Source organism: Triturus cristatus, chromosome 3_1 (genome assembly GCF_964204655.1).
Source record: "Triturus cristatus chromosome 3_1, aTriCri1.1, whole genome shotgun sequence".
Lineage (NCBI taxonomy): Eukaryota > Metazoa > Chordata > Amphibia > Caudata > Salamandridae > Triturus > Triturus cristatus.
In genome coordinates, this window is record NC_140583.1 from 490,816,939 (window position 1) to 490,842,838 (window position 25,900).

At 46.3% G+C, this 25,900-nt stretch overlaps 1 protein-coding gene across 17 annotated transcripts in view; it reads right to left on the bottom strand.

Annotated features, from left to right (window-relative positions):
- PPIP5K1 (diphosphoinositol pentakisphosphate kinase 1) overlaps nt 1–25,900 on the bottom strand; it is a 1,768,598-nt gene that overhangs the window by 1,268,181 nt on the left and 474,517 nt on the right. For all 17 annotated transcript variants that reach the window (XM_085644342.1, XM_085644333.1, XM_085644343.1 and 14 more), the window contains one exon: nt 1,981–2,066. In XM_085644342.1, coding sequence (XP_085500468.1) covers nt 1,981–2,066 — 86 coding nt within the window. The remainder of the gene's footprint in view (nt 1–1,980; nt 2,067–25,900) is intronic.

Below are 25,900 nucleotides of genomic sequence, written 5' to 3' on the forward strand. Positions count from 1 at the left end.
GGGAAGACTGATGATGAACTTGAATCCAAAGAGAAGAGAGTAGCCGATAAGGACGAGGTTCCAGTGACTCGGAGAGGGAGAAGGGAGCAGACCCACAACTGCAGAGGGGTGACTTCCAGGCTAAACCGAGGCATAGACGAGAAGGGAACCTAGATGACCATTGAGCACGGGCTACGTACCATAAAGGTGAAGTCGACCCCTTTTTCTTTAGAGTATACAACTTAACCTTTCACTTTCCTTGCAGGTTGTATATATTTATAATGTATTCTGCGAATGTGCATGTGGCATTTAAATAAAGTATTTAGCTTGTTGTACGTTAGCATGTGTTGTGTACTTTTGTATAGGAGGATAGCCTATTCTTTAGTCAGAGTTGCCTTAAAATGAACAGAGATTAATCCTGGTCAGGTAAGTGGTAACTGGATGAGGGGGAAAACAAGCCCCTCGAACTAGAGAACAGGTTGTGCTCAACTAATAGTCTTTGTGTGATCTGATATATAGTCCCAATTCCCCTGTCGTGTACTAATAGGATGAGCTCGTGCTAAGGCTGCCGTGTAGGTAGGAGATTCTGGGTCTGACTGAGGCCGCGAGATCGTGTGTGTGTCGCTGCCGAATGGGTAGGAGATTCTGGGTCTGACTGAGGCCGCGAGATCGTGAGTGTGTCGCTGCCGAATGGGTAGGAGATTCTGGACCTGACCCAGGTCGCGAGACTTTGTGTGTTGCTACCGAATGGGTAGGAGATTCTGGACCTGACCCAGGTCGCGAGACTTTGTGTGTTGCTACCGGATGGGTAGGAGATTCTGGGTCTGACTGAGGCCGCGAGATCGTGAGTGTGTCGCTGCCGAATGGGTAGGAGATTCTGGACCTGACCCAGGTCGCGAGACTTTGTGTGTCGCTGCCGAATGGGTAGGAGATTCTGGACCTGACTGAGGTCGCGAGATCGTGTGTGTCGCTGCCGAATGGGTAGGAGATTCTGGACCTGACTGAGGTCGCGAGATCGTGTGTGTGTCGCTGCCGAATGGGTAGGAGATTCTGGGTCTGCCTAAGGCCGCGAGACTGTGGTTGCTGAGATTGCGAGGCTGTGAGGTCTTGATATATATATATATATATAATAGGAATTCCCTGTCCTTAGGTGGTACGTATATATGTGGTTATTTGGGTGTAAAAAGACCCTAGGGAGGGGGTAACGTTCTGTTTTGGGTCAGAAGGGCTCTGTAGAGCGGGTTCCACCCGATCCGAAAACCCAAGCAGAACAGTCCCCCAATACAAACACATCAGCCAACACCTACGCAAGCTCCACTGAGTCCTCGTCGAGAAAAGAGTCACCTACAAAATACTCATCTACGCCTACAAATGCCTACACAACACGGGACCCCAAAATCTCAACGACAGAATCACCCTCCACGTACCCAAACGAAACCTCCACTCTGCCAACCTCCTCATCGCCGAAACCCCGCGCATCCTCAGAGCCAGAACAGGGGGAAGATCCTTCTCCTACATCGCAGCCAAGACCTGGAACGAGCTCCCCACCAACAGACATGCCCCTTCCCTGTACACCTTCAGGAAGGCTCTGAAAACCTGGCTCTTCGACTGATACGGAGATGCTGACCCCGCCCCCCCAGCGCCTTGAGACCCTCACGCGTGAGTAGTGCGCTTATAATTCCCCTGATTGATTGATCAATCGATTGATTGATCATTACAAAATCGTTGGACAGGAGAACTTGGCCTTTTTGTAACAATTACTTTAAAAAACACAAAACAGTATACATTATACGAGTCACGGTGCAGGCCCATGAATGGAGGACATTTAGGAATGGCTTTTAATAAAAACAAAACACATTCAAAGAAAGTGTTGCCAGAGTTAATAGGTCTGCGCCCAGTATCACTGGCTTGACCTACTGACTGTGCCAAATCTTTTAAGACTGATTTCTGCTTCTTTTAGAAGGATGAAAGTAATCCACAACCACAATTAGTTACACTTACCATCTGGTTTGTCGGGATCTCTATTCAACACTGCATAGCGTGGTAAATCTATTCCCTCCTGTTGCAGGATTCGGTACACTTCCCTTCTGCAAGAGAGGGCATCGATAATGGATAAGGTAAGTAAAAAGCAAGAAACACATAATGTAACATTCATCAACGGCTGTAGGAAATACCCTGTAAAAATAAATAAATAAATAATTCATCTCAAACAGGGTAGCAAAGCTCTAGGAACAGTCAGGGTAAAATGAGTGACTACGTGCTGCAATGAGGGATGGATAGACGGGTATGAATATAGTTTTCTGCCATAAGATTTAAAGCATTTCTTTTTTTAAACTATATATACATATTCACTAAAGTACAAAAGGTTACAGGAAATTTATAATTAGGAAACAGAATTTTAAAAACCTTAGAAATTCACACAAAAAACAAAGATTAGAGGGATGTTGTAGTTAGATTCAGAATTCACGCACAAAAAACCATAGCAATTCAGTAGTTATACTTAGATTTATCTCATTTTATTACGTGCAGATTTCATTGGGCAACTGCCTAAACATAAATAATGAACTAATGATGCGACCTCACACCAAACCATGATTAACATTGCGGGTTTTAGCCCATAATGAATGAATGAATGATCATTTATAAAGCGCCTGGTTACCCAAAGGCATCCCCGTGCTAACAGACACTCTACTCACTCGTAATAGTTAATGGGAAAAGTAAAGTTTTAAGCTGTTTACGGAAGTGGCCGTGGTTAGTTTGGGACCGGATATGCAAGGGGGCCGTATTCCAGAGTTTCGCAACACAGTAGGAGAACATGCGGCCTCCACATCTGGTGCGTTTAACTTTAGGAACTGTTAACAAGTATTTGCCCTCTTAAAGTTCTTTGTGGTTGATAAGGGTGCATCATAGCCTGAATCAGCATGGATCCTTTCCCAGTCAGAGATTTTTGTATAATACACATCGATTTAAATTGGATCCTCTCCTGAATGGGGAGCCAATGTAGTGAGGCTAATGCCAATCTGGCTGATAGGCGTTTCGGAATATTCAGCAGGAGTCGAGCTGCGCAGTTTTGTACAGTCTGCAAAACTTTAGTGATAGACATCAGGGCTCCAAGATATATGGCATTTGCGTAGTCCAACCTAGACAGGATAAGCGCCTGTACCAGCAGTCTTCTAGCCAAAAAAGGGAGCAGGGGAAGAATCCTCCTAATCATCTGAAGAAGACCGTAACAGGTACCTGCAACTTTTCTCTCCTGTTCCTTAAAGTCAAGGTTGGTGTCTAACACGATTCCTAGACTTTTTATAGATTTTTTTGAGGTGGGTGGGGGTCCAAGGTTGACCGGCCACCAGGAATCAATGGTTATAGACGTTGCTTTACCGAGAAGCATAACCTCAGTTTTTGCTCCATTAAGCTTCAAGTAGGAGGCCTCCATCCAGCTAGCCACTCTCTCCAGACATGCCGTGAGAGCCCCTCCTAATAGGATGTTGTTCCTGATACAATGAGCCCTGTACAGAAGGAATGTATTCATTGTTTGTGATCTTAAAGTATAAATTCTATTAAGATGAAAAGGTAATAGAGACACTACAAAATGGCTGCGATGTTAATCATGGTTTGGTGTGAGGAGGCATTGGTAGTCCATTATTTATGTTTAGGGAGCTGCCCAATGAAATCTACACGTAATAAAATGTGGAATGGAGAGATGTTAACTGACATTGAGGAAGGCCAAGAGGCTGAAACGCGTTTGTCAATTTTGTTGCAAGCAAAGAATGAATTGAAAAACAGCTTATGAGTGTGCATCATACATATATATGTATATATATATGTATATATATATATATATATGTCACTTCAATACTCTTCCACCACTTCTCCTTTTTCTCGGACACTGGATACAAAGAGCACGGACCACAAAATCCTTTTAAAATTCCGCTCAGTTTATTTGACGCATCTCACAAACAGGAACGGCAGCCATTACGCGTTTCGTCCCTCCCTGGGGAATATATATATATATGAAATAGGCAGCACTCTACCGGCTTCCCAGTTTAATTATTGAGCCAAGAGTTGAAAATACCTGTAGACATTTCACACTCAGAGGCTTGTGCATGGCATTGAGTAGTCCTTCTTTAGTGTCACTGTATACTGTGCTACCCACAATCATGTACTCATTTACATGTACCCATGTGATGGATTCTGGCCCATGAGGTTCTAAAAATATTTACAATTTTATAATTCAGCAAATACACAATGTACTTTACTTGTGTTTAATTCCATTTATTGTTTCTTCCTTCCATCACTTTACTGCTCATGGTTCAATTTCTGTATATAAGAGTGACTGTGAAAACTTGAAATCTGATTAGAAACTCATATGAATGTATGCAGAATGAACTGCGAGTTGGTCCTTGCCTGAGGGTCTGCTGCCTTACTGGTCTCACCCTAATTTGGTCAGTGCATTTCAGTGTACCAGGCAGAACTATTCGGCCTCCTGTCCATCGCTAGGGTGATGATGGTTGTGTCCTTGAGAGGTGTTACCATTTTTGGCTCTTGCTGTGGCTTTGGTGTAGTAGCCAAGCACTTCTGCTGTCCAATGCCTCCCTACTTTGGGGACCTCAAGTTGGCCCTTTAGCTACTGTGGGGCTTCGGTCCTGCTAGGCAGTTCCCTCTTATGTGGCTTGCACTGTCTCTCCGTTGTCCGCTGTTATAAGGGTTCCAGGGCTTCGTGCTTTACCTTTCCTACCAATCTACTTGGGAGTCTTTGCTTCATTCCTCTCTGTCTCTATCTTGTGGGTTCTTGAGTGACCCTGGGTTCAGGGTCGCCTCTTGAATCTGTTCAGGCATGCACACATTGTATACTTCTGCTGATGGCTATTTGAATCCACGGTTTGCTGCTTTGGGTTACAATTTGTGGTTGGGTTCTTCGGACTTACAGTGAAATCTGCTCCTAGGCTCATTGCAGGTTGCTTGTGTTCTCTGGCATGTCCTATGGACTGTATCTCATGTGACTCCTTGCTGCCTTTGCTCTGGTGCTCCAGCCATTCTGCTAGGTGCACTTATATCTTATGGCCATTTCCCATGTGTTAGAGGGTTCTTGTTCCCACTTCACTACTGCAGCTGGCGCCATGTCTTTGTCTGGGTTTGGTATGCTTGTTGGGCCTGGTTGGTTCTGGTCGGTCTTCTTTTGGAACATGGATACTTTAGGTCATGCCTCAGCTTCAGTCTTTGGGTATCTGGTTTATGCTTTTTTGAGTGACTGAATACCTGATGGTTGTCTTGTGATGAAGCGGACGCTCAATACAGTGGACCTGGGTTGGTTATGGTAACAAGCCTATGATAAGGCTACGTGATTTAAAAGGCTGATTCTCTGTGTGGGAATAGTTATGTCAGATACTATAGATCTGATTTGTTTATTGTAACATGTTATGACAGAGGCATAGGTTTGACTTACCTATTGTGAAAAGTCAATAGTCCTTTATGGATAAATTATTTTTACACTGATTAAGAGCTTGTAGGGAAATATATTTTGCTATGCAGAATGTCAGATTACCACGTTAGGCAAGAATTTTGGTTTTAGTTGCTGTCGCTGAAAAAAATCCTGTATATGATTTGCCGAATGATAATCCTTGTTTCTTGTTTTGCCAACTGTAAATATGTACATATTTGTAACTGTTCCTGTAGTATTTAGCAGTGTAAGTATATTATTAAAGTAAATCTCCGACAGGTTTAGTTCTCTGCAAGACTATAATAATTAAAAACAACCATAGAAAATAAACATATATACAAACATAAAGGGGCTTTGGGTCAGCCCAGTTCAACTATTGTATATTCAAGTGTCATTTACAAGGGCCAGTCTGCTCCGTCCATTGACCCTATTGCCCTGTACGTGATGGCATTTCACCTGATCGCATATACACATCTGTCTGAAAATGATTGTGCTTCAGTGCCATGGCTGCTAGGCCAGTCTCTCATGGCTTTATTTAGACTTTGGAGGATGAAATAGTCCATCACAAAAGTAAAGCATTCCTGTCCGCTGTGTTACTATCTCCATAGGATCTAATGGGATCGTAATATGGCGGTTGGGATATCTGTCACGTTTGTGATGGAGTATTCCCCTCCGCCAAAATCTAAATCGGGCCCTTAGTTTCTTATTTTATCCTTTTATAAGTCTGTTTCAATTTTTTAGAATTTCTTTTTTTTTTAGCTCCCCAGACATTGCAACAGGGCTGCTCGCTTGCCACTCATTTCATCTGCAGCTACATTCCACCTTATGAAACAATGCATCTGACGCGGCTATTATTAGTGAATCACTAAACATTACCTTGCTTTGATAACTCTTTGTGTCCAACTCTATGCTTAAGTTAATTGCTTGCGCCATTTCCCCACCCCCACCAAAAGAAGATTATTTCTACTAGACTGATTTGCTGTCTCTAGATCTACTGTGGTCATCGTGGTTCGCATTTTACTTGTTGTTCCATATGTCTTAACCCCTACACTGCTGGGTGGTTGAGCACAATTACTAGCGTCTTTTGAAAAATTTGGGGTTAGGAATCTCTTTTGTTGTGCTGTGCAACCCTACAAAACAAATGTTTTTACAAGCCCATTTTGGGCTATGTAGTGGTGTTTTTGGTATCTTAACATCCCATTTCTTCATTAAGATACAATGGGAAATAGGACTTATTTTATTTTAAAAACATTGCTCTATATTTTGTTGAATTCAATAAACCAACATACATCCTGGTACGCTAACCAAGTGATTGTTGTTCGGTTCCTTGTAATGTATAAAATGTATAGTGGACAGCAACACATTGACTTTCATTGCTGTTCACCAAACTTTTAACATTATTTTTGTTTTTCAATAACAAAATCCAGAAGCAGGAGTTTGTTTCATAAAAACAAAAAAACTAATGACCCACACACCATAGAAGTTTTTTCTAAGGGTGTGAGAGGCACTTTGTTTCTGTCTCTCACCTTATGCCGTCGCAGGACGTTTTCAGTTGTCTCTAAAGGAGGTAGAAGGACAGAATTTTTGGCAGACAAGGTACCCCATCATGTTTCCAGAGGAAAACCCTGTTTGCCAAACTCTAAATCAGGTCATATATATTCACTAGTTCTGTTCAACCTAGGGAAACTATTGGTGCTAACTAAATCTTCCTCATCCTCACTGGTGAGTATGGAAAGCAAATGGAACATTATATTGTAAAACCAGAGCCATTTCTATTGCTGTTCTTTCACACAGAACATGCCAGTGGGGAAGGAGCCCATCTGTAGAGTGTCAAGAGTCTCCAGAATGTGGGGTACCAAACAAGGTAAAATTTTCAAATCGGTTGGAGACCAACAGGTGTTAAACCTGTGACATTGCAAATCATGCAAAAATGCTGGTTTGGTTTGTCTGTTTTTGTACAAAGGTATAAACCCTCAGCCATATAGAGACATACCACAACCAGATACTTTCAGAAAAAACACTTTGTGAGGTTTCTATCTCTAGGTGACGGATATTCTTCACCTGGATTGGCTGGCTTGGAGAATGCACAGTGTATGATGATTGCCAGCAACCTTTTTTAAACCTGGTAATTTCATTAAATTTCCCCTCACAGGAACATATCCTTGCTAAGGCACAACCCACACATGTGATCTCCTGTGTCTTTGAAGTGTAAGGGGACCAGATTTATGGGTTTTTAATGTGTTTACATTGGGTGGGTGCAGTTTAGTCATGAAATTTCTAAAGCAACAGCACGAGACATACGATTTACAGGGCAAGGGCCTTTTGGACCCTGGTCTCACCACTGGGCTGTTTGGCAATATACCACAGCCATAGATTTTCAATATGTGCATTTCCTATGGTTTCTATCACTAGAAAACTTGCCTTCTTTGTACTGATTGGTTAGCTGGGAGGGTGCCCTGAATAGGATATTTGTCAGATTTTCAGCAATTTTCTTTCTTTATTTTGTTTCTTTATTTTAACAAAATATGTTGTTCTACTGAAGTCTCCCTAAAGCAAAACATATCCCTCCAAGGCCTGAGCTACCCCTCTGTTTCTGTAGGCCTACTAAGTGACTGGAAATCAGACCTGTCTGTTTTCAGTGGGTGTGGGGAGCCCACAGGTGTTTGTAGGAAGCTGGCTCAGTATATACTATACCAAAATGAGGTATAGTGTGCACAGAGCCCAGTGGAACCCCAAAAGTAGGCAGAGGTAAAAGTAGATAGCACCTTACTCTCTACTTGTGGTAGTGTGGGCGAACAGTAAGGCTTTATCAGAGGGTAGTGTTAAGCATTTGTTGTACCCACTCAATCAGCAAATTATGTCACACACTCAAAGACTGAGCTCAGACCAACTTTGTTTGTATAAAAATATTATTAGGTTCATTTATTTCTAGAAAAAAGCCAAGCCTGGCACAGGTAAGTGAAATAAATGCTTTGCAAAATATTATGCAGTGTTTACAAGTTAATGCAAGTTCAAATGCAGTTGTTCGAAATACATGTAAATCAAGGTATTGAAATTACTGCACAGATTACTTTTTAGATTATTTTTTTTAATTACTTTTTCTACTCGGTGTGATATGCCTAGATATCACACTGGGACATTTCCTAGAGAAAAGGTAAGTAAAATCAGTTTTGCACAATTGTAATTTTTCAGCTTTCGATACAAATCAACTTCACACATAGAATATTTTTCAGAGAAAAACAGTCAATGGATTCCTATAGAGAGAAATGAAGTTAATGGTTACCAGGTAAGTACTCGGTCTTTGCGGTGGAGTTTCTGGGGTTAGAACAAGGGTTCCCCCAGGGCCAAGGATGCACTCTTGGTACACCCTCAGCGGCACTAGGGTGGCAGGGTGCAGAGTGCTGAGGCCCAATTTTATCCAGTGGGGGATAGAGAGACTCCAGTTGGTGGCTGCTTATGAGCAGGCCACTGGGTTGTGGGAACAAAGCTCCTGGTGTTAGGCTTAGGGCAAAGGGGGATCCTGTTTAGCACTAAACGTGCACCTGCTGGGGCGGCTGGGTGCAGGGTGCTGGTTTGGCATCAGGTGCCCTGTTGATTTCAATGGGGATTCTCCGGTTTCAACAAAGACTGCAAGCGCGGGATGAAGAGCTTCTGGAGGTGACCACCAGTTGGAGAGGTGAGTTGGGATGCCTGGGGATGCTGGGACACCGTTGGATGGGCCACCCAAGGCCGTGGGGCTTCAGGTGCAGGGGTGTCTTTAGGCATCGGGTTTCTCTTACCAGCTCTGGTCGCGGTCGGGGGGGATCCTTCAGAAAGAGGCTGCAGGCTTCACTGGGAAATTCGAGGCAGGTCAAAGATCACCAGATCTCAAGTCAGAATCGCCAGGGAGACCTCCTCGTGGTGTTGGGCCACTCGAACTCGGGCCGTGGGCGACAGGTGCAGACTTGCGGATTTGGCCAAAGCCTGTTGGTGAACAAATCTGGTGTTCACCGGAGACAAAGACTTTTCTTTGGAAGGCAGGGCAGGTCCTCGGGGTTCTGGAGGTTGCTGGCTGCAGTACACACCGGAGTTTCGCTTCTGCTGGTTCGAGATGGGGACTAGCCAGTATGGCTGGGGCCCAGTCAGTGGGTGTCCTCCTCTTCTTAGCTTTGGCACACCAGGCCTTCTTCTTCTTTTCTTCTTGGTCGTTGCTTGTCTGAGCAGGCAAAGTTCAGGGGTGCCCCTAAAAACTAGATTAAGAGGCGTTAACGGTGAGTAAAGGTTGGGACCAATGGGTCCCTTCCTTGGGGTGGGTACACCCCCAATTATGCCACTCTCCAGTGGGAGGTGGGAATATGCCTCACTCTGGTTGGCTGGGTCCCCTCATCTGCAAGATGGCGGGGACTGAGAGTTGTGTTTCACCTCGCTTACCCCACCTGAGGGGTGGGGTTGGCAAAGGTGGCCACACCTCCCTTCCTCACTTGGCTTTCCCGCCGGTTCTTCCGCCCAAAGTGGGGGTCAGAACTGGTGGGGACCAGCTGCTGGAAGCAGCAAAAGGCCTGGGGAAGCTCACAAAAGTGGCAAGCCTTTGAAGCTTCCCCTTCGTGGACCCTGCGTATCCTGGGGGAGGAGATTTGGCACCTCGTCCCAGGAGGTGCATTGTTTAAGACCCCCGAGAGCATCAGACTCTCGACCCAGGGGTCCAGAAACATGTCTGGTGGTGGTAGCTGGCGAGCAACCACTCAGCCTGGACACTAGGGTTAGGTCCTTTTTTAGGGGACATCTCTGTGTGCATGATTAATTAAATCCCATACCGGCATCAGTGAGGGTTTAATGTGCTGAGAAGTTTGATACCAAACTTCCCAGTTTTCAGTAAAGCCATTATGGTACTGTGGAGTTCGTAATGACAACCTCCCAGCACCATATACTCTTAATGGCATTACTGCACTTACAATGTCTAAGAATTGGCTTAGATACTGTAGGGGTACAGGGCTCATGCACCTGTACCCTCACCAATGATATAGTGCACCCAGCTAGAGGGGTGGCTGATCTATACCAAGGCAGTGGGTTGTAGGCATGGCACACAGGGATGTGTGCCATGTCGACTCTTCACTTTTTTCTGCACCAAAACACGCAGCCTGCAAAGGCAGTGTGTGTGTGTGTGTGTGTGTGTGTGTGTGTGTATAAAGGTACAGGGTCTCCAAGGGTGGTACAATAAGTGATGAAGCCCTTAGAGGTCTTCTCTGGTCACAGTGCCCTGGGTACCTGTGATACCATTTACCAGGGGCTGACCTGTGGCCAGAGAGTGCCAATTGGGTTTTGTTTTTAATGTAGTTTTAGGGAAAGAACATAGGCCCTGGGTACCTGTTTGGATGGAGCCCAGGGCACACCCGTTTAAAGCACATCAGCAGTTCAGCAAAAAGTGGGGGCAACCATGCAAAAAGAGGGCACTTTCTAACAATGATAAATCGGGCACAGTACAGACAGACAACTTTGAACATAACTAGAGGCAAAATGCGAGTCTGGGGGCACCTGTCAGATAGCAACTCTATGTTGTATGAAAATGTATCTCAATCACATATTTTTAACCTCTACACAATCAAACGTTTCTATCATTGAGTGGCAGAACTCCCATACCTTAACTTGCTGCCTGAGAGACCACTTTAAATAAATAGTTTCTATGTTTTTTGACAATAATTCCTATATAGCGAGTGAGTGTTCATCTATGTCCTATTTACCTTGAGTGTCTAGATACCTTGTCTAGCTACCTACCTGACACAAAGTTCCGTGTAGGGATCTTGGTCTCCGATGTATACATATGAAGCCAACTTCCAGAGTCCCCTTGGAGCTCTGTAGGCTGTAGCCCCATTTCATTAGAGAAGAGTCCCAAACACAAAGGGAAACATGCTATAATTAAAATTTTCTACATTTTCATGACTGAAGGATACTATTGTTGTGCTGCAGCCTTCGCTGAGCTAAATTAGGTGTTCCAGTGTTATTTGCCCAGAAATGTCTGCAATGAAAATGTTTCTGTTTGGCCTCATTCACACCATTGGTTTAGCGGCTGCGCATTTTCTTTCTCCTGAATTTCTTGTGTCAGGATATTCAACATGCATAAGTATAGATCAGTACCCTAGCTTCTTCCCACACAGAACAAGCCTTACCCCAGGAGTCTAGAAAGCTTTTCAGGACACAGCCCTCTCTCCTTAGAGAAAAAGTCCAAGCGCACAGCACTACAATTTAGTTTTAGCTAGTGAACACAGGCAGCACCATCTGACTTTGTGGCAGCACAGTGTCTTGTGGCGGCAGCACCAACCATGTGTGCTGGTGTCAGTTTATTAACCAATTAATTCGGAGACCTCAAACGCAGAACAATTGACAAATAGCAATGTAGGCAGTGTGTGTTCTCTATGCTAGAACGTTATAACGTATACAAAAGATCACTCCAGAAAAAGGAGTAGTGAGTAGTTTGGTTATAAAGTGCATCCACTGGAAAGAGTGTTACTAAAGGTAAGTAACTTATTGGATACCTCCAACCACAAATTCCTCATCTGAATAGACATCTATAACAATACCCTCCCAAAGGTGTGGAGTGAGAGGAATGGGCTTTACACCAGGAAGGTCTACATAACTGAGCGGGCTAAATGCCCCACTCCACCCCCCTATTACATGCAGACCTTAGAGTCAATACAGTACTGCCTGGTGACGGTATGGACAGACGTCCATGCTAACAGCTTAGCATACGTCCAACATCGGAACAGCTCTAGTCAGGGCTACAGTCACACCTTTGGCCTGGGTGGAATAGGTTTGAAGGCTGCCAGGAGGGTCCTTTTTGGTAAATGCGTAGCAGAGCTTAATGAATAGGACAAGCCACCTCAATGAGGTCCATTTCAGGACTGCTTTCCTTTCTCTGTATCTGTGAATAAAAAAAAGAGTTAACCGTCCCTCTGATGCTCCTTAGTCCTGTCACTTGATCAATGAAAGGCACCCATAGTATAACCTCTCCTCAGCTGTAGAGGCATGCGACACAGAGAAGAACACAGATAGCACACTGCACTGCCCCACATGAAAAGTCACATTACAATTAGAACAACGGACGTTCAAGTCCGAAGCACAAATTGTAACGGAAAAAAGGTAGAATACAGTGATTTTAGAAGCAATATCTCCAATTCATGGATACGATGCGCAGAAGTGAGAGCAATCAAAATAACCATTTTGAGGGTCGAAAAGTCTGAAAGGTGGAACAGTACAAATAGTAATCCACATCAGAAAGCTAAGGACCAAAATAAGGTCCTATTACTGCATGATAAACGGAGCAAGGGGAAACATACAGGAAACACATCAAGACAAGTGACTTGAACAAAGTGGGATCAGCCAATAGAAGAAAGGTCAATAGATAACTCCAATCATGCCCACTGCAAAGCCTTGCCAGGCCAGAGACAAAACAAACAAAAGAACATCAGACAAATTGGTTTGAGAAGCTAAACCCGTGTGCCCTTGCACCAGGTGAGGAACTTAGTCCAGAGGTCGAAGTAGACAGATTTTGTGGAGGGGTGGGGAGCCACCAAAATCACATTCACCACCTCCAGCAGGAGGTCAATATCACACAGTTGATCCTGTTCAATCTCCATGCAAGGAGGTGAAGACTGTGAAAGTTAGGGTGCAGGACTGCCATCCCAATGTGGCAGTAAAGGTGTAGGGCAGATTCTGGGATCTAGCAGGTTGGGGTAGCAGACTCACTAAGCCCAATTTGGGAATATAATGAGGAGTTTGGCCCGGTCCCTCCTAAACTTCTTCAGGCATTGTGGAATCAGTGGCAGGAATGCATAAAGGAGGCCATAGTCCCGCTTTAGGTGGATTGCGCTTTCTAAAACAGGGTTGAGAAGGAAACATTAAGGCACAAATGGCTGAGCAAAGCCCATTGGGCTCACAAAGAATTTTCAGTACTGTGAGAAGGCAAGAAGGGGGTGGAGTCCCACTTATCCTTCATATGCTTGCGTCAAGATTTACCCAAGGCCGGCAAACATAGCAGGTAGTAGGAACAGGCTTGAGATCTCAAACAGGTGGTCCCGCTTCTTATGCTCGGCCAACAGAGAGCTTAGATTCATGCTCTCTTATGGTCTTCAGCTGCATCAGAGAGTATGTCACAGGCTTTCAAGTCATGCTTTTTGAGCCAGGGCACCAAAGGCAAGTGTCGTACGGTTCCCTAACCGACAACTGTTTCCTACAGGTGTGGCATGGCATAAATCCAGTAATTTTGGGCACAGACATCCGCACACTGTAAAAGTAATTTTGTTTAGCGTAATCTGCAAAAAAAGACACAGAAATCTTGGGAGAGCTCTGGATCTGCCTCAAAGAGTGCAATAGAAGAGGAACTGATGTCAGCTATATAGCATTTTGCCTATATGTGGCTCAGAATTGTCAATTCTGATGGTGAGACAGCTGCCTTGGAGTACAATGACACCACCTCATGGCAAAAGCTATTGGTTCATAGGAGCTACTGCTGAAAACGTTTCTGTTATCAAGCCTGGTGCTTGGGAACATTCAAAAGGTAAGGAATCTGCATTTAGAAGGATACAACAGAATAAGCATTTCCCAATAGAGGATTGGACAATTACTTTGCAGAACAAATCCAGCAATATAGGGTAGGCTAACAAATCCGAATATGTCTGATTGGGTGCACCCTAAACAAACCATCAGAGGGTGCATATCAACCATCTTCATGGCAGGATAGCCTGGAGATCATGCTAAATGTGTATTGCCTTTATTTCTTGCCTGGACTTTTCCAATGATTTCTTTTAGCCTTCCTTCCAATCTTGGGGCTGGTTACCTCCACATATTGATCCTGATGGGTATCCTACGTGCAGGGACTTGAGGCATGACAGGTCAGCATATGTGTTCTGGCCTGCACCAGTCTGTCTTTCTGCTGGAGGAAAAATAACAGAATCACTGAGTATGTTCTCTGTCTCAGCCACACTCCTCTCTCTCATGGCACACTCCCTTCTCTCATCTGCTTTTGCCTCAGTCCTCTTTCTGTTTTATTCTGCGCCTTGGGTCCCTGTCGCTTCTGTAAATTTCCTTGCTCCTAATGATCTTCAAAATCACTACCTTCTCATCCACTCTGTACTTCTGTTCCCTTACTCATATTGCAACTGATTTCTTATCTAGTTTGTACCTTGGTCTCTCTCGCTCATATGTTAAGTGCAATGCCCTTTCTCTTGAGCCACTGTCCACTCCGCATTCACCTAGTGTCGGTCTCCTCACTCATTTTTCATGCGTCTCTCCCAACCCCCATCCATTGTTTAGTCAAGAACATTATTAAAGAGCCCGTTTTAAGTTCTTCTATTTTTATCCTACGCTTGTTTTCTAAATCTTCTACCTCTTTCTGTTACAGAGTGTGAAGTTTTAGACGTGAAGAAGAGTTAGCATAAATGTCTGCCTCCTATCTAGGCTGACACATTTTCGTTGTTTATATTTTGGTAGCTGCCATGTTAAGACAGACACTTGCAGTGGAGGCTAAAATGTCAACATGTGCATTGAAATGATGCAGCATTCAACACCATTCTTATTTGTCTTTGTCTTATTGGGACTTTGGTGTCACCAAATTTATAAGCACAGGATAAAAATCGGCGATCAGTTTCTATAAAAACACCCGTTTTGCCCATAACTTGGAGAGGCTTCACGATGAAACTATGAAACTATTAGGCCAGAGGCCATGCTGGTTTGCTGCAATTTATCCCCAGTCAGGGGTTGCGCTGGGGCACAGAGAGCAGTGTAGAGAAATGGCAGTCAGCTCGGCATTGCTCAAAATTTCTGGGCTAGGGCTATGATAGAAAATAGCTCAACAGCAATTTCTAGCTAAGGAGGGTTGTTATGTGATCCATTGTAAGAAACTATTTATAGACTCTTTAGTTTCTGCTTATGCTGAATTGTAGCACAGCGCTTAGAAGTAGTGAATGGATGTAAGGATGCTAGCAACATATTATCTATGCTAGGACGATTCATATTGTATTGGCTAACCATGCCATGCATTGCTGCCTTTATTTTCTCTCTCTGAGTGGTAACCATTCATATTTTATGCACTTGGGTTTTAGAAAATAAACGTTTTAAGGTTTTACCCCATGCTTCTTAGTGCTATTCATTAATGAAAATGGGTTTGAATTGTTTATGCATCTCTGAACCACTTGCACAGTACTGTTCAGTGGATGTGTATCAGTTGTAGTCCAACTGGATTTCTAATTCATGTTGGTGCACTGAACTAAGTCCATGCACCAGGAGTGTAGAAATCCAACCTCTGCGGCACTGGAGGGACCTGTCCCAGATTATTACATTTTGTCTAGGACTCAGTCCCCCAAACACCAATCTTTTGGCCTACTCACCGATCTCTTGTGTGCCTAACTCTATATCCCCTTGCCTCAGTCCTGCAGGACTCTCGCTGCCTCATTTTCAACCCCTTCTGCTTCAGCCCCCAAACCCATATATCTTGCCTCAATCCCCATAACTTTTGAGTCTCATTACGTCATCCCTCTAGGAGCACAGCATGTAATCTCTCCTGTGACTTCACTCCAACCCTAAACAATAGAATTACAGGGAGCTTTCAAACCTGGAATCAGAATATTCTTCCCTCCACCAAGGCAATCAGGCAGCATACACCCAATGGTCCACCATGATAATTTGGCCACTACTGAGAGGGAAAGAGGGTTTGGAACTAACTTAAACAACAACATAAAATAAGAAAGGAAAACGGACACAGTAGGCTTACATCTGTGGCCAAAAGAAACGTCCAATACTGATCTTCGCCCATGTTATTGGCTTTCATGTGCTCCCCTGTGGCGAGTACTTCAACAGTTAAGTGTAGGAAATCAAGTTGTCCTGCATGAGAGCCAGTGTTACTGCACACACTACTGCTCATATTCACCTTCCTTGTACTTTGTATCAGGGGTACCTATCTGAGTGCCTTTTAAAGACCTACACATAAGAGGGCGTGGCCAAGATGGCAGCCGGTTAAGACGTGTTTTTGAGTCTCACCGATCCCTGCAGCCGGGCTCAACCGCCTAGAATAGCACCACTCGGAGCCGGGTTCAGCAGAGGCACTCCGCTGGCCTGTGGAGGCTCGGGCTGCAACAAAGTCACATGGGATCGGGGGGACTGCCCCCGACCCCTAACAGGTGAGACGTTCTGCGGCCCATGGATCGCCGGCCCGAGGTGCGTCACTCCCAGGGCTACCCCTTCTAGTAGTGAAGACTTGCACCGTGGGATTGCAGCACGGAGGGCTGCTCGCTCATCTAAGGAGATGCTGGACCGGAGACAGAGATTGTATAACGGCCCCTGTGAGGGGGTCTGCACGGCGAAGTATTCTGAGTCCCCAGGTGACGAGGCGGGGGAAGCGGCAACTTACTCCAGCCCCAAAACGGACTAGAGCCTGGTGATCGCCCAACAGAGCCCCACCGAGAATCACGGAGGTAGGGGCGGCATGCTGGGAATGGGGACCAGAGGAAGAAGCAGCGGACAAGCCTCGAGTAGCAGACACGTCTTGGCCCTTTCCTCCCCCCGTCGGAGTTGAACGCTGGGCACAGCAGGCCTCACACGGCCACGTAGACTCGGGTCTGCACTTTGGACCCCCGGCCACATAGCTGGTGCTGGCTGACCAGCACAAGCTGCGGTTATTTGTGAGAACCAGCCGGCCCTAACAGGAAAGCTCGAGCTCGCTCAGAGCCTTGGAGATGCCTCGGTCGAGGCAAGTCAGAACTCGTAGAGCACACTCGGCCAGCAGAAGAGGGAACATGGGGAAGAAACGGCTGGGAAATTCTGGGCCCAACTCCCCTTTCTTGGAGGGCCGGCCGGCTGGCAGTGGCTGGAATCGGGGGACTGAACGAGGGCGAAAGGGCGACCCTCCAGCCGCGGAGCGGGAGATCGGCCCAAAACACTGTGACCACACGGGCCCACTTAGCGGATGGTCCAGAAGTACAGGGATAACTTGAACTCCGACAAACTGGAAATACTGGGCCCGACTTGCTGTGGAGAAAGCCCGAAGGAAGATACGACCGAGACGAAGCATCCCGGCCCTGACCCGCCCACCCATGGGTGCATAACAATCCAATCTTGCTGGACACTGCACATAGCGGGCCCCTACGTGCCACACGAAAGCATAAGATGTTCGCCCCGGACACAGTGAATAAACAACAAGGCCAAGCTGACCAGCATCATAACCCATCTATACATCCACCATGTGGCAGTACTAACCTGCATCGAAAGCCGGAGAGCTGGGTCAGCGGGCTGGGGCAGACTTTGTTAACCTGCAACTCAAGGCCCGGATCTCCTGTGTGTGTCAGACAGAATATCAGACGTGGGGCCCCACTTGACTTCGGAGCCACCCGGCCGCAGCTGCATGGTGCCTGCGGGCCCCGGGCGCGATCTTCGTCACACATGCTACGGACCTCGAGGCAATAAGTGGATAGAGATGTAGAGGCCAGCATCAGGAGAGAGTCGCCTGCGGGAACCCAGAATACACTAAGAAGGGAGGCGACCCTGCCGCCCCAGACTACCAGTCGTACCCAAACAAGACCCTTCATTTCCCAGCACCTCCTGCCTGACAGTCTCTCACAACTGTGGTCTACCTTCAGATGGCGACCTCGAGGGGGAAGAAAGACCGCAAATTTAAAGACATGCTACTTAAAGCACCGGGTGGTCCGGGAGGAGATAAACCTTCGGCGGTGGGCCCTGTGGGGATCCCTGGCGCTGGGGTCCAGGATGAGTCGATTACTCGCCCGTATCTTAAGTCGCTGCTGTTTGCCTTGCTACATGAGTATCTTCAGTCCTTTAAGAAAGAGCCATCTCAGAAACTGAAGGAAACCATACGCGACTTCGATGGGCTGGGTGAGAGAATCTCCATGTTGGCAGATCACGAAGCAAGCAGGGAGGAGTTAATAGAACAAATCCAACAGGAGATACTTCGACTCCAAGATCAGCATCTGGACCTTCAAACTCACACAGAGGACCTGTAGAATAAGTCATGCAGGAACAACATCCGCTTAGGGGGGGTTCCATCTGGGGCCGAAGGAGCTGATATCACCTCCTTTCCGATCGTCCTGGGGCCTGACTTAGAGGTGGACATCAAACTGGATAGAACTCACAGAGTGTGTCCCAAGTGCTTGCCCAGGGCCCCGCCACAGGATAATCTCACATGACTTGATGTCACTGTATGACACCCGGCCTCATTTCTTTTGTAACTTCTCGAAGAAGGACAAGTCTGCCCTTCAGAATCTCACTAAAGACACGTCAGTCATTATAAAGCCGGCAGACAAAGGTGGGGTGACAGTCCTACAAGACACTGTTGTCTACCGGGCTGAATGCCTTCGACAGTTATCGGACCTCAACTCTTATCGGGTCTTAGAGTCAGATCCTACTTCTAGACTCATTCTAGAGATCAAACAGCTGGTCGAGGAAGGGGAGGCAGAAGGATGGATAACACCACATGAGGCCAAATTCCTGGTGACCAACAACCCAGTGATGCCCTACTTCTACTGCCTCCCGAAAATTCATAAACAGCAACGACCGCCTCCTGGACGTCCCATTATTTCTGGGATTGGTTCATTATTGGAACCTCTGTCCAAGTTTGTAAACGTGTTCTTACGACCTATGGTCACTGAGATGCCAACATATCTCAAAGACACGTCTGATGTCTTACGGATTTTGCCCGAGGTTGAATTTAACTCTGATACTGATCTCTTGGCTAGCCTTGACGTTGAGTCATTATACACGTGCATTCCGCAGTTAGAGACGCTCGATGCCATCAGAGGACTCTTGGAAGCACGTACATTGGACAGCATTACCCCCGTCTCCTTTATCATGGAGTGCGCCAGACTGGCCATGATGGAGAATTACTTCAGATTTGAAGATCAGATCTTTCTCCAGACGTCTGGCACCTCGATGGGCAGTGTTTTCGCGCCCAGCCTCGCCAACCTCTATGTCCATCTATTCGAACAGAACTGTGTACTCAACCACAGCAACCCATATCGTCATCAACTGTTGCTGTGGAAGAGATACATAGACGACATCTTGGTGGTATGGCGAGGCACAAGCGATGAAATTCATGCTTTCCATTCCTGGCTTAACCAACAGAACGCTTACCTGCGTTTCACCATTGAACACAATCAACACCGGTTGGCCTTCCTAGATATCTCTATCTTCGTTCATGAGAATTCATTATGCTCGGAACTGTACAAAAAACCTATGTCCAAAAATTCCCTGTTGTCCTTCAACAGTCATCATCCAAAGGCACTCCGGGAAAATCTCCCAGTTGGCCAGTTTCTGCGGATCCGCAGAAACTGTTCCACCAGACAGTTATTTGACAAACATGCTCAAGTACTAGCCACACAGTTACAATCACGACAATATCCGAAACGTCTAGTACGACAAGCCTGGAAACGGGCATCAAATAACAACCGTGATGCTTTACTGGACACCAACGTTTCCAGGACTACTAACGAGAGACTCACGTTTGTCACCACCTTCTGTACTTTGTCTAATCACATACAAAAAACAGTACGGAAGCATTGGCAGATTCTAAATATAGCGGCTGGTAACATTTTGCCTCCCTTATTTGCATTCAAGAGGGGCCCAAGCTTGCGCGACAGCTTAGTCCACACAAGACCGCGGTCACGTCCCCCTTGTGAGACTAACACCTTGTGGTCATTACCTCCAGTTCGAGGCCATTTTCCGTGTGGCACGTGTAGTGTCTGTCCTCAGACCACCAAGATTACATCAGTGGACATAGGCACAGAACGTCCCTGGATATTACGCAACCACACGAATTGTAATTCGGAATGCGTAATTTACAGAATCACATGTCCTTGTACCCTACATTATATAGGATACACTACACGCAAAGTGAAGCTTCGCATCAGCGAGCACAAAAGCACCATCCGCTGCATGAAACAATCCACTTGTCTGACTGAGCACTTTTTAGCCAAGAAACACAAGGCTGAGGACCTCAGGTGGCTTGTACTAGAACGCCCGTTTATTCCCCAGCACATAACGGACGTCTCCCAGTTCTTATTTTCCAAAGAACAAAAATGGATTTTCAAGTTGAAGACTGACACCAAAGGACTGAATGACAACATACCGTGGGCTTCTGTTTAGATCTAGGTCAGCGAAACTGCTTCCCTGAAGATCGGTCGAATCTGAATGAACCCTGAAACTTGACCTATTCCTTTTGCTTCTGATCATCATGAGATGTATTTCTCAATTTGAGTGATTAGATATTCAATCCCTAGTGGGAACCCCTGGGTTTAGTTGTCGCATTTTTCCCAATGTACACCTTACACGTAAACTTGGGTGTTATTATTACAGCACCCACCTTTGTGCTGATATACTAGGCTCGATGTTCATCCGCTTTTATACTGGACCTATTGTTGTCCTCAGATAATCTCTGGATCCCGATAGGTCGTCTCATAATGAGAACACAACTGACCAGCACAGAATCTGGGCACTGGGCCGACCAATGTTTTTTACCACTACTTCTACCCCCGCTGTTACAACCGAAATGGCAATTTTGTACTAAATCTGCATTAGAGGGGATAAATCGAAACATCTTTCAGTAGTTCTTTTAGCGAGCTATTCTGGCCACTATCTATACTGATGAGGTTGCTATATTTTTCTAAAATGACATCTGTCTTTGCAATCTCGGGTTATGGACATAGCAGAGAATTCTGCTAGGACTATCTGTTTCTCGATTGTCCTACTTTCATGTGTGGTCATTTTTTGTGATGTTTTGTCCTTGGATCATTTTAGATCTAGTTCCGACAGCGAGTCTGCTTTCATCAATACAAGACTGCGCTATCTATTATTACTTAATTGGGAGTTGGCATTTTTACTTCATCCTCCCCTGACTTTCTGACTTTGAACTTTAGTGCCCAATCACGATTACTATACCTTGGTATGGTGACCCATATCATGGGTCTAGCCGTCTATTCCGTATTACAATGCTGTGGTGCTTCGCGCATGCGTGGGTCGACTACACTGCTAATTAGCGCGTGCGCGTTAGGTTCACGATATGTTTACCTGAGGCGTTTTATATGCTGTGTATTTTTTGCCTTTGTGCTCACCACGTGGCTACCTGGAACTGGCTTTGTACATCTATTCCTATTACAACTCTTCCAACAACAGACGTGTTTCTAAAAAACACGGCGCTACCCCAGAGTGTCCGCTGCTGACGCATGCGTACTAGGGCACCAGACATTCGTTGAGTCTTCGACGTAATGCGTCTCAATTAGGCGCATGCGCCTTTTTGCTCACACGCTCGCGCTGTGTTTTCTAAACAAATACTCACAGCTGATTTTGATTGCAGGCGATCTCGTCAATCGCGAGCGCTATAAATAGAGTCCTCCCCTTCCTGTCGGTACCTCCCAGACAGCTCGTGAGTCAGTCAGAGGTATCGACGGACAGGTAAGGCTGGAGGTTTTTGGGCCCTAGTTGAATATCCCTGTAAGCTTCTTTAGGATTTAATTTCACTCCAGACTGAGTTTTTGTGGACACATTCAGTCACTATAGTAAGCCTTTTACTGATTTACAACATCTCCCCTAATCACACAGGTAATAATTATTCATAGTTTTACTTGTTATCTGGCTACACCAGATGATTGATAGGGGTGTGCAAATAGATATCATCAAACAATATAAGATACATCTAGGGAGTCTCGAGGTTTTGGACTTTTTAATGGTGTAGGTTTCTTTTTGAAATGTTTAAAAGTATGCGTGTTGAGTTTTGAGCAGATGGGTATCAATTCGCAATCTGTCTGGCTTCTTTCTCCACATTTAAACAGAGCGGTGCCTCCTTCTCCGAGCAGTCAGCCGGGTGAGGAGAGGCAGTTCTCCCACATAAAGCTGGGTGAGTTTCTTTAAAAAAAAAATTTTTTAAGTTCACATACCATTGTGTTTGCAAACATCAATAAGAGTTTCTTTTGTATTAAAGGCGATGCTGGAATAGCCCTGCCGATTAGCGACTAGTAGTTTTGTTCTGATGTCCGTTGTCTATGGTTCATGTTTGAATCTTTTTTCCAGGAATGAAGACATTGTCCTTACGCTCAAGCACGAGCCTTTCTATCTGGTAGGGTGGCAATTGCCACTATCGTACCCAACACTCACATTTGGTTTGCATGGGTTTTGATTTTTCACTTTGTGATTAATTTGGCAGTAGCATTTTCATTTTGTTTTTTGGTCCTGAAGAAAGCCGGGTCAAGCGACCATTCCGGCTGAAACATGTCGACCACACTTTAATACGAACCAGTAATTAGCCTGTAAAAATCTAAATCAGACTATAGGTTCTTTTAGATATGAAACTTGGTTGATCCATATTAAACACATTTTTCGATCAAGTATTCATTTTTAAATTCACATCACTCACTAGCACTGCACATCACTTGAGCCCTTGATTTCTTGGGTACACACCCTGGCAGGAGTTTATTCTCTTTCTAGGTATCACTGGCCTGCGCACCAGGTAGAGTCCTTGGTGATCTGTGACCCCGGGCTCAGACAGTGATTCCTTAGAGTTCCAAATGACGATGCTCCGCCAATAAGGGTGGGCTGATGGACTCTTACCTCCTGCGAGGGGGTGTCTCAACTACTCGTAGGATCTCATGCTTTTCTCCACAATAACTATTGGTTAGCTATTCTGTTCTGAACGGACTGTGCACCTTCTGTTGGTTTTTTGTATAATCTCACATGTGTGCAAGACTTTTCCCTGAAAGAACTCATTTTCCAGCGAGCAAGAGACAAGCACCACTTCCAATATCAAGGCTTTCAACTGGTCCTATATATCAAGACCTCGCAGCTACGACGCTCCAGAAAGGTAAATCCTCCCCCCCCATTAACTTGCACAGCCCAGATCCTGAGACAACTGCCAGGGAAAAACAGGCAGTCATCGACTCACTTTCTAGAATGGCCTCGAGACTGGCATCACCCTGATTTGCAGAATGCGGATCTCCAGGGGACTCTGGTTTCTTATACTGCTGTGCCTCCTCTCTTCCTTTCTCACTATCCCTCCTTCTCTCGGCCTTAGCCTTACTATATTGCCTTATTATCTGGGTGGAAGTGGCCTGGGCGGGGAGGAGGGTCGCAACCACAAACCCTAACTCAGGAACACTCTATTGACTTTCTGAAATAGACTTTGATCGATACTTCTTAGTTTGATTATTTGCGTTTTTTTTGCCATGAGTTTTGGCGCTTTACTGTTTTGTTTTTGAGTTTGACCCGGGCACCATTTAGGCAACAGTGTGATACTAGGGGGGCGTGGCCAGCCGGGACACAGGATGGCCACTAAGGAGTAGAGCTCCATTCACCGACCTTCTAACTTCCCCCACATCTGCCAAAATATCCGCATTTGCCCACCCAGCCGATCCAAAAACGGAGCGCTTCTGTCAACTCAGCGAGGAGATATCGCTGCATGCCTCAGGACAGGCTGGAGGGCGGGGGAGGCCCCGGCGGCGCCGGCACAAACCGACACCCTGTGCTGATTCGAGCTGGGAGGTAGGACCTGTGGGCCCTGGAGCGCGTCTTCCCTGACTGGCCTTGCGCACCTTCACCGCGCTGTCAACCGCAGCCCTGCCCGTGCTGACATCGCTGGAGCCCTGCGGTGGCCCTGGGAAAAACTTTGCGACCCAGTTTTCCCCAGGGCCTCCGGAGGAGCTCCGATTCGTGGGCTGGGCAGCGAAAGACCTCACACGCTTTGATCGAGGTTCGGCACTCCACGGAGGGGGGGGGAGGAGTGCAGAGACCTTCTCTCCCCTCCCATGAATCAACCCTGCATAGCGCCGGATTTTCAAGGCCCCCGCCACAATTCTCCCCCCCCTCCACACCCTCCCTCCCCCAGAGGCCAGATCTTGGGACATTACTCCTCTCCCCTCCCCCACAGACGGTGTGCGCCAGGATGGCCCAACTGGGGCTGGAGAGCCTGTGTTCAGATTCAGGAGCACTATCAAAATACAGCCCCCATTTGGCATCACCGCTAGCACAGATCCAGCTAATTTTAACAGTGCACCCCGGGCCCGGGAACCTTGAGACTGTCTTTCTCCAAAAAGTCCTTTTTCTGTGCCTGTGGCCTGGCGTAACAGCTCGGCTACCAGCGAGCCAGGGTGCTGATACGATTTAAACTGCGACTGGAGGCTTTACCAACAAGTAGTGGCCCTATTTTTGCGGCGTCGGAGGTGGTGTTCGACTGTCGGCACCATTGACGCTATTTTCCGGTCTTTTGGTCATGCTTGACCCCCACGCCTGCAACCTCAATACTCCAAGGGCCGCTGGAGCTCCGCTGGGGTGGCGACCCCACCGACATGGCCACCGCGAGGGGGACCAAACAGACCCATCTGTTGAAACTGCCAAAATTTGTTCACTCCAGGATGGAGACCACAGAGGAGAAAGTTGCAGCACAAGATGGAAAGGAACAGGTGGAGGAGGGAGCTCCGACCCTAGTGGATGTTATGGCAGCCATACGGGGGTCCACTCAGTACTGGAACACAAGATCGACACGGTGGCATCCGAGGTCACTCTCTCATATGTGCCGATCTGCACAACTTAGGAGACAGGGTTAAAATGACCGAAGACTCTGTGGCAACGGTTCAAAAATCCTCAAAATCGCTGGAATGGACTGTAAAATGGCTCCAGGCGTAAACTACGGACCTTGAAGCGAAGCTGGAAGAATACGAGGGGCAAGCATGCAGAAACAATGTGTGCATTTTGGGGGTTCCCTAGAGGTCGCAGGGGCAAGACACTGACCTCTCTGTAGAAGATTTGATTCAGAAACATCTGTGGTCCCGGACCCTGTCACAATATTTCTCAGTTGAACGTGCTCCTATATAGGGTGCCTGGAGGCCCCCCGAAGCTGGGCGCCACTCCACGTCCTATCCTGGCGCGGATATTTAATTTCCGTGACAGAGACATTATCCTTCAAACGGCGCACACCGCCCCACCGCTCAAGCTTGAAAACTCTACTGTTACATTCACTTTGAAAGTGCAAAAGATGCGCCAATCCTTTCTGGAAGTGAAGAGAGCAATGCAATGCTTTTTCTGGCCAAGCTGAGGGTGCTGGTGGAGGGGAAGTCGTGGATTTTTCAGACCCCAGAGGAAGCCTGGAACTGGCAGGAAAGTTGGAGGACCTCCGGCGCTCAGGGACACAATTCTCCCAGCCGTTTGCAACGACATGATAGCAGCCACGAAAGATCCAAACATGAAGAAGGCGTTTAAACAGTTATTCCATCCGCGCCCCATGGCTGGCCAGCCGCCCTTCCATGGACTGCGAACTGGTATCGTATGCATGAGGGGCACTGTGAGATACCCGGCCTCAGTGTAGACTGGGTTATTATTATATGTGAAAGTCTGGTCTTAAGTTAGCTACACTAACTATGTATAATCTGTGGAGACGGGTCAGTGGTGATTAGGTCGCACGGCCTTCTCCTACTTGCGATGGTTAAAAACAAGACTATCAATGGAGGGTTCTTATGATATTTAACC